At 31.7% G+C, this 10,539-nt stretch overlaps 1 protein-coding gene across 1 annotated transcript; it reads right to left on the bottom strand.

Annotated features, from left to right (window-relative positions):
* Positions 1-207: 207 nt before the first annotated feature.
* LOC132734649 (kielin/chordin-like protein) lies at positions 208-8,588 on the bottom strand. Its single transcript, XM_060721436.1, has 4 exons — positions 8,377-8,588; positions 5,581-5,880; positions 4,730-4,888; positions 208-671 (listed from the first exon to the last, which is right to left on the bottom strand). Exons 1-4 carry the CDS (start codon positions 8,510-8,512, stop codon positions 466-468), a joined length of 801 nt encoding a protein of 266 aa, XP_060577419.1. The 5' UTR covers positions 8,513-8,588; the 3' UTR covers positions 208-465.
* Between the last annotated feature and the right edge of the window lie 1,951 nt (positions 8,589-10,539).

The raw sequence follows: 10,539 nt of genomic DNA, 5'->3' as shown, positions 1-10,539 counted from the left end.
TTTCACTGAAACAACGTAAGGGGCTTAAATTCAAAACAGTGAAATTATCAAAGTGGTAATTCCACTGTTTCAAACAGTGAAATAACCAGTTTTATATCACTGATATATTTCTATAAACCACCTAAAAGCATGTAATAAAGGCTATTTAATAAACTCAGCAAGGGTTAAGAAAAACATTTGTGGGATCAGTAACAACGAAATATCACATAAATTATGCAATACGTTTATTCTAAAATAGATTCTCTATGTTCCTTTAGAGAAGTTTTTTTTTCATCTGCAGATATATTCTAATTTACCGTTGAGAACTAGTTTGTAACATTTGTTGTATATAATTTATCGAAGGACAAGGAATATTGAGCTTTTCCTATGGTGTGTATTTATCTATAATACACGTTTTATACAGTCTCGTAAGATTTAATGAAATTACATACATATCCTTAAGGGAATTTATAATCTCCACATTCTCTAAGCAGGGTTATAATTAATCGGATTAATTGCCGTTTTCACACACATTTCTTCCTGCAACATTTTCTCAAACACGCCCTCGTGTCCCTGGTTTCCACAGGCTGCAAATGGCCACCAAGGATCTAGAACACATGTGCAAAATTTACCCGAAATCTCGTAAGTCATGTTGGCATACAAAACTTCATCGCCCTTCCAGCATGTTGGACCTAATCAGATAAAATAAAAACAATATATATTTTTATGAATGAATTGCGTTCTGAAGTGGGTATGAATGAACTTGTAAGAAAGATGAAAATATCAGTTCTGGGATATGATATAGAGGATATTTGTTTGTTTTGCATTTAAGATTAAAATATAATTTCACTGAGTGAACACCAGATGCAATATTTTCACGAGTGGCGTAGCCACGAGTTAAAATATAAAAGCTGGTGTTCACGAATGAAATATATTTCAATCTTATATGTAAAACAAATAAATTTTCTTTTTATTTTATGCTTTTTTAGTGATTTTAAGTACCTTTTTACTGATTTTGCCGCGTCACGTCACGCATTCTCCTTTGTGACGTCATTATATCATGACGTCACATCATAAGTTTTGAAATATAGTTCTGTTAAATTTCTCTAAAAAAATTTTGTTAAATTTATCACATGGTGTATGATGACATTGACTTTCTTTTCCTAAATAAGCAAATTTACGTATGACGGCATTTATCTCTGCCTGTTATTCCATTTGGTTATGATTTTCTTTTCATCCGCATTCAGATAAAGTCCGGCTACAGTGAAAATTATATTTTATAAATTTCACTAGTGGTTTATCAGAATATAATTATCTGATATATTGTAATAAAACACTGGAAAGCATGAAATAAATACAGTTATACAGTTATTTGCAGGAATCCGACACCGGCTATCGTCACCGACAAGAATATATAACTCTCGGGAAACTCGACGAAAAACAGGTAGTGAGCTATAACGGCAGCCGGTGTAAGATTCTTTAAAGACCATCTAATGCACAATAAAATCTCCCGAATTCTGACTGGCTTAAACACTTAATATTCTATGCCGTATATACCTTGAAGAGAAGCATGAACATTTTTTGTACATCGCAGACGGTTATCTATACATGTGCATAACATTTTTAATTGCGTTCACTCCTTATGACTTTTCCTCGAATAAGGTTGACCGCAACATTTAGACGGATAAGATAATTTCATTTTCAAGAATATGCTTACATTGCGAAATCATCCAGTTCGCTATTCATTTTACATATCGCGATATAATCATTTTGATAATCAAACACTCATACCAATCGGAATGTTCGGCTATTATGGCCGACGAAAAGGCTCGAGAATTTGCAATTGCCCTTCATTCTATAAAGGCGTCGCGCTTCCACTCTTATACTAAAGTAAATTTGCAGCCCCATAAAAAAAAAAAAAAAAAAAAGAACAACAACAAAAACAAGAAATATCTTTAAAAAAAGATAATCGGCGTAAATTCAGTGCAAAATGTCTCATAGCTTTAGAAAATTTTCAAAATTAATGATATTTATACTTTATAACAATATAAATGTCTAAATTGAAATATATTTGGTGGTTACTAGAATAATCTATGACAGTTGTCTAAACTTAGCTGAAACATGTATGCTCCTATAATGTCAACAAATTAGTCATGTCATGCCAGAAGCTTTTTTGTCACCATGACTTTTGACTACTGGTTTCAAAGTCAATACCAGATAATAACCAACCACACTACCAAATTTAGAGACTGCAAAGGCCACAGTCAGCTGACAACTTGAATTTTATTGTTAAATAATATTATTAACTTATATGTATCTGACCTTCATTTTGTTAAAGCACTTCTGTGCATAAAATGCTGCAATTATTAGGTCATGATAATAACACCAAAATCTTTTGTTGTTTATATCTTTTATTTATGAAAGAATACAAACTGTAATAAACAATCAATGGAACATATCAACTCTGAACTATACTATTTATAATGCCTTCTTATCTATCTGGCAATGAAATGAATAATTGAAGACTTAAATCAAAAGTTAAACATAACCTTACTAGTAAAAGTTATAATTATGTATTTTATAAAAAAAGGATTTCTATTAAAAAATGCACAGCTTGACTAGTATTTTGTATATATAGGGATATGAGGTGGAGGTACAAGTTAAGCCTACTGGCATGGCTACGTGTCGTACACCTACACAGGTTATATTTTACAATGTACTTTAAATGTGGAATGTAAAATATAAATGTTGTTCCATATATACAGAAATATATCTATTTATCTTATAATAAGTACTAAACTCAATTTTGTATAACCCACCAATGACACTGATTATCAAGTGAGACAGTTTCAGATTGAGGTAGTCAATTTGGGTGTATTTCGGTAAATTTACCTACCGGTGTAAACAAACGCCGAATAACTACGAATAAATTAATTTGTTATTATTACGCACAAAAAATAATACTTAAAGTTTTGCAATTCTTTATGATAATGTTGCATTTTAAATATATTAATTTTCGCAATTCATATCAGCTCTGGAGAATCTTTTTGTTGATCAAAAATATCGTTCATTTTCATAGAAAACAGAAAAGCTACGGCAAATAAAGTACGAGTGAGTAGTAATCGAATGTTTAAGTAAAGGCTCGGTTTGTTGTTAATATTATCAACAAAATAAATTGTACATGAAATCATATGTACTGTATATTTTTGCAATTTGATATATCTTTGTTTTGGTCATAACGTTGTGATATTTAGTTTACGATTGTATAAATATTTTTAATACAACTTTATTCTTAGAGACAAGTAAACTAAAGATTACGAATTTGTCCTTAAATTTCATAACAGCCAGTCTTTCCACCAATGAAAAACACCCTCTTTTAGCTGAAGATTTTGTAACTAACAATTTCATTTGTTACAAATCTAGGTCAAAATCCATTTTAATACAGCTACGCCGAAAAACAGTGATCCTCAATCTGCCATAGTTGTCGAATGCATCGCTTTGTTTTGTATTATGCGCAACAAAAGTTTGTCGCAACATGTTAATAGACGTTTTTGTTGTTTATTAAGAATTTTACTACCTGTTAGGTACATGTTTCTACTTGTTAGGCAGTTTTAAGTCAATTCTATCCTTATTTACACTATTACTCCATTCTAAGAAAATAATAAACAAAGTTAATATTTCAAATAAAATGTGTGTTTATTGCGTGTTGTATATTGTGGTAAATCTATGTGGAATGTCAAAAGATTTTCATGTTCTCTGTTAATGTTATTACAATTACAATTATTTCTTTCCTCTTTAACGTATTTTCAACTACACAACAAAAAAATAACACAAAGTGTACCGGGCCTTTTGCCTAACTTTAACCAATGTACCGAAAAAATTAAATGTATAATTTAATTACCGAAACGAGGCCATCCAATCAAAATCTCTGAAAATATGAGACAGCTTCCGAGCGACACAGACTACCGATAGTGAAGGATGCTTTATTGAAATAGTTTATTTTCGTATTTTAAACGGTTCCTTTGGTTGTTACTGTTGGTGGTTTTTGTCTTCCGTGTATTATTTATTTGAAAATGGTCGCTTGAAATTAAAACGTGAAACCCCCCAAAAATACGGGTCAACGAAGCGTTTTAACAAGTTCAAGAACAGACTTCGTGTTAAGCAGCCTAGGCATATATTCGATATGCGTCATCATTGATAAAAGGAAACTTCTCTTTTTCGGTTTATTGAAAATAATTGCAATTTCCTTATATTGGTCAAAAGAAACCCCGGATACAAAGTAAATATTCTCAAGGTCTCGATGATTGAACGATATTAGGTTTCACTGTAATATAAAATGAAATTAATCTCCGATATCGGCACAGTTACATCATCTCTCTATATTCAATTCTATCAACAGTATCAAGTTTCAATTTAAAAGTTGGTTACAGGACAATAGTATTTCTAATATTTGGAATTTCATCTTCCTTTAGTGATATGAGAAATCTGAAATTCAGTTTCAATTTCTCAAAAACCAAGGGTGAAGATCTTTAAGAAATGCAGTAATATTTACACTGAAATATATATATTTATATATATATATATATATATATATATATATATATATATATATATATATATATATATATATATATATATATATATATATATATATATATATATATATATATATATATATATATATATATATATATATATATATATATATACATACTCAGTTCTGAGACAAAGCACGAAAACTTTATCTTACCTTCAGGGCAACCCCACTGACATGTGTTGTCGTCTATCTGTGGGTTAACACATTCAAGTTTTTTTGCCGGACAACTAGCTTGGGTACTGCATGTTACCTTTCCATTTGCGCACACGCATGATTCGCACGGATGTACAACCTTTGGATCAGTGACAGGACCTGATGAGAAAAAGTCCAAAATTTTTGAAGTCTCAAAAATCATTATACATAAAAATAACTTAAATATGTAACACTGAGCACGAAAACTTAAAACAAAACCACGGTCCCTGTGGTAAGCATTCTGGACTTGTCAATGATTTGTGTCTTTATGTGTTTCCCGGTCAGGACTTCTCCAATAAATTTAAATAAAAAATGGTTGTCTAGATCAGCATTATGTTAAATAGTAACACATCGATTTTTATAAATTCTGTTTCCTTATGGTCTTTTTTTACAAGTTACTTAATTTTAAACTGAATTACTGTTTTTATACTGCTGTTGTCGGAGTACATGTAAACAAGAACAGGGGGTGTTTATTGCAGTTTTCTTCTTTGTGTATAAAATCACGAGTAATGTTAGAATATCATTTCAATAATCAAAGTTTTTTATAGCAGATAATGCTCGGATTTGTCTTATAGCATTTTAATGGACGTGGACTAGAAACGTTTACAATATATTAGTTCGCTATTATGACAGCACTTCTTTAATTTTACCGTAAAATAATAAATGTTTTCGCCCAAACATGAACATTATTTAGCGCGGTAAGGGTTAATTCTTCCAGAGGTATAAACATCTGATAAACGCGAAAGTTTATCTGATAGTATCCGGTAACCGTATATTCAGTTTATCTTGTTGAATAATTTCAAACTACATACCATTTGGCACAATGGACCCACGGAAGATACCTCCACATACCCCAGTACAACCGGCTGGTGAAGTGTCTTCATTGTCGTAAAATACTATATCACCAGGGCAGTTTAAGACTGGACTATTATTCTTAATGTCGACACATGTGGAATTACATCTTGTACAACATCCGTCAATGTCAACTGCTTCCTGGAATAATATTCCACATTTTGGTGGTTGGGCATCAGCACATGGTTTCTTAAAACACTTTACTTTTCCAGTTTTACAACATCGGCACTGAATGCACTTTCTCGTTGGGTGATTGAACACTGAGGATAATAAAATAAAAGTTAAGTTCAGGTGACAAACAAGTTGCGAAACAAAGTAAAATTTTATATACTTTTAATAGCCTGCATATCGTTATTACGACTACAACCTTTGTAAATATCATTAAACTACAAGCTGAGAATGAGCCCATTAACCGGTTGTCCATATTGAAGAGTATAAGTCATTTTAGATTTTTAGAGAATAGTGAAAGATACAGATACAAAAAGAACCCCCAATTCCAGAAGTTCCTACCGAAAGACTGAGTAATTTTAGTTGGCTAACCCGGGAAACGAACCCAAAATATAGAGATAACATGTCTCGAGCTCTAACCGATTGAGCTATACAGGCTTGTTATACTTGATTAAAGATGATCCACAAAATTTAAATTAAGCCATGATAAACCATTCGGAACACCTAGCCGATGATTCATAATCATCGCGGAAATAACATGCATTGAAAGTAGTTCTTCCATGTGACTTTTTGGTGTAAGCAAAATCGGGTGTAATCTTTGTGTAATGGGTAATATAACAAATGTATTTATTTGGCATCCATTTAGGTAATATTAAAATTGAAAATGTGTCTGAAAGTCAGAATCAATGTAAGAATGACCATTTACATACAATTATAACGAAATCTAAAACATCGTCACTAGTAGCTATTATAATTAAAACAAAGGTTGCACACAAATCTGCGCACCCAGGTACTAATACTAGTATATTAACCAGTGTGGCCATACCACGTTACATTGACGTCATTTTCGGCATCATTTCCAAGACAAATGTTGCTCGATTCGGAAAAGAAAATAGCCGTAAATATTTTATTTCTGTACCAATTTCTTTGGGATATGCACCAGTCTACGGGCAAAAATATAAGCTTTCCACAGAATATTGGACCTTTTGTCAGTTTATAAGCCGTTTTATATCAAACACTTTGCATAACCTTGGAAGTTGCTTGTATTAGAGCGGGCTTCAGTTGCAAGCTATTTCGTTTTCTGGCGTTATTCTGGTCTACGTCATGATTAAAAAGTCAGGTTTACATCAACCGGGAGTACGGAGGCAAAACTCTATCTAAATATGTACGGCAAAAAATGTTAACTTTGTATATAATTCTAATATGTAAGTTTTAACCGGCTTATAGTTTCAGTCTGTCCCTTTTGTGCCGGTTCGTTTCATGTAACTTAAACAACGCCCATACTAGGATATTGGCAGTCGTTAAAATCTATGTTAGATTCATGTGGTTCAGAGAATAAACTCCATTTATGGTCCTGAAAACATATATACATTTGTATTTAGTTCGGTGGTTCTTAAAATTGATGTCACATACCAAGCCTAAAAGGATTCCAAGTATGAACTGGCGGTATTCATTTAAAACTTATATATCAGGTTTTGAAAGAAAGAAGATATTATTCACATGAAATCTAATACTTGTCTTTGGATCATAATTACAGGCCTCTACCCAAACCCCATAAAACTCTGGCATTGAAGTTTACTGCTTTTCGTAATTTAGAAATTTCTTGGTGCAACAGGACTGATGTTTGGTCCTTTTTTGACAACATTTATGCAATTCCCTTTTCCTGTCGGCCGCACCCAGGCCTTACAGCACTTTGATTATAGCTAGACAGGACTATATCGCTAAGAAAAAATTCCTTTATAATATTCCATGTAACTTATGTTAATAGCAAAAAGGGTATAAATACATATATAGTCAAATTAAAAATTCACTTCGCCAGCAAATTGATTATATATACCTTAAAACACACACATGTGTTATAATTATGTCGCAACACCGCTAAATGTCGCACTTAATTGCCGCTAAATATCGCACTTTTGCCGCTAAATGTTGCAACTGCAGCTAAATGTCACAGAATAATTTGCCGTTAAATGTTGCAATTATTATTTTATCTATCAACCAAGATGCCGTGGGTTCCATCGGCTTGAGATGGATCTTACACACTGAAAATTTTATTTTAGAAAGATTTAAATAAAATTCAATCTTATTGTTTATATTGTATTTAGACCGTTCAGCTACAAGCTACTGCAACGTTGAATATCAAGGGGCAATCGTGCAGCATTAATCGTTATCAGGTAGATTTTGAAACATTTAGCGGCGGTTGTGACAATTAGCGGTAATTGTGTGAAATTAAGAGGCCAATGCGACAATTAGCGCCGTTCCAACCTTTTTAATGGCGTCACAATACGCTCTATATACGAAAATATAACAAAATAGTATAAAATAAGGCTTAGATGACTTAGTATCGAAAATTAAAGATAAAAAGAAGAAAATAACCCTTGATGTTGTGAATATTATACAAGCATAATTTATACAACGACTGTCCAAGTTACAGAGACACTTTATAGCCAAATAGAATCTATCAAATATGAAAAAGGAAAAAATAACGTCCAATGGCCTTGTCCGGTAGGATCAGAATCAAGTATATTATATTCTTCATTCATTAGTTTTATAAGTATTTCGGACAAAGTTGGTAAAAACAAACTTACGTTGGTCGACTTCATATACGGCATTGAACTTCTTACATTTTGTTTTTTCTTGGTAACGCAAGGTGTCACTTGATTCAGCGTTAACAGAAAACACTAAATAACTTGATATTAACAAAACTAAATGTAAACAGTTCATCCTTAAATATAGTCAAAGTTCTTTCGGTAATCTTGAATGATAAGTTTACATGTAGTCCAGACGCCTCACTTTATGCGTTATTTTATTTGTACGCATTTTATATGGAAACGTACTTACCAAAAAAGTTATAAAAAACAAAAATTTTTTTGCATCTAAAGTAAAATCTTTTTTTTGTGTTGCTGTTAAAACAACTTTTAAATTTAAGTGTAGTGCCCGCTTTTTATTTAAACCCCTTAGTTACATCCTAGTTTTGTTTTAATCGTTTTCCCTCCCTTAAAATTTTGAAAGTTTAAAATGTTTCAATTTTCAAATAAAAACCAAAAACAAAACAACCAAGTAAAAGAGAGCCGGGCTGTAATCTTGAGCAGGTTGCACTTTTTCACTAAAAATAAACTTTCCCATTTTGAAAAAATTTTAGTTTTAAATAAGGATATTAAGTAAATTGTTTTTGAGTTTAAAAAAACACACAAATTTTTAGTAAATGGCAACGATCATAATTTTTCCCTTTTAAATTTTAACCTCTCTTTTTTACGAAACCCCTTTACGCAATACAGGGTTATGGCGGAAACAGGGACACGTCTAAAAAAAACTGCTACTTGATTTCAATGTTTAAGATACATGTATATAATTACATGATGTATTGCTTACATGCCTCTCAGCATTATTACAAATTATTTATTTTTCATCAAAGAATTCAGTACAATTTCGCCTGTTCAAATAACTTATGTGAGTAAAGCAATTTCATCTTTTCGACCATTCCAGTCAATCTTCGGATAAGAAATTATTATAAATACGTCGTGGCATTCCGATTTGTAATACTTTTATCCGAAGTAAATCACCGCCGTTTCTTACGAAATTGCCAACTTCTTATACGATTGATCCGAAGTTTGATATCGAAAAGGGTTTGAAAAATATAATATAGCAAAAGTGATGAGGTGTTCCAAATGGGATTGAGGATACAGAATCAAAATTTGCAACGCATTACTGAGAATCAAACTAACAAAAAAGGTTAAATGTGATAATAATAAAAAAACCCAAACGAAGACCAATTAATTTGCCTATAAAACAGTTTAGTTCCAATGCAAAATTGCAATAACTAACAGAAACAATTAAGTCGAAAAGGTATTATTTTCAAAACGGTATTTACATAAATGAAACTTATATCCCTTTAAATTTTTGAAATATACTTTACATTTGAAATTCACAAAACAAAATCTTTACATTTTTCGGCCTTCACTGGTGTCACACTACTAAGCTTTCTGATCTAGAATTTTACCGGGGATGTTGTGCGTGGTTTAAAACAATACATGTAATATCTTAATACAAACATATTACATGTTATTCTTCTTAATGAATTGCGCAAAAATTTGGGTTCTTCCTCCCGTAAATTTCTATAATCGCAATGCTATTTCATGAAAATAAATTTACTTGCAACTTTGGTTACAGAATGTTGTTTTTATTCTGATTTAAACATTCATCTGTAAATGACATCAAACTATAGTGTTATACATATGCATAGTTATTGTTATATGGTCAATGCAAGAAGAAACGATGACATAAGATGAAGTAAAAACGGGTTGGCAATAACATTTAATATTGGCGTGCTGGCACGTAAGTTATGCATAACATATGTTTCACATATCTTACGAGTTCAAAACAATATATTAAAAGGACGCATTTCTTGCTTTCTGACTTTGAATACACTGTTTACTTCCCTTTTCTCAATATTAATGACATGACAACGTGTTTTCCATAACGGTGTCTTTAAAGCCTATAGAATTTGATAAAGGTATAAATTGCTTATATTCATGGATCAATTTCTTTAAAAAAGCACACTGAATATAAAACCTTTCGAGTAAATATTTCTATGTTGTACACAATAAGCATCTGTTACTGATGCTGTTTTATGCTTTGGGGACTGCCGCACCAATGTCTTTACAAAATCACAATACGCTACAAACTCCCAACGTCAAGAATTAATGCGCCGTGCATATGATCAACGTTTCATTGACTGTATCTACCAATCA

This window comes from Ruditapes philippinarum, unplaced genomic scaffold (genome assembly GCF_026571515.1).
Source record: "Ruditapes philippinarum isolate M1 unplaced genomic scaffold, ASM2657151v2 ctg1844_1_1_1_1, whole genome shotgun sequence".
Classification (NCBI taxonomy): domain Eukaryota; kingdom Metazoa; phylum Mollusca; class Bivalvia; order Venerida; family Veneridae; genus Ruditapes; species Ruditapes philippinarum.
This window is presented reverse-complemented; position numbering and strand designations above follow the sequence as displayed.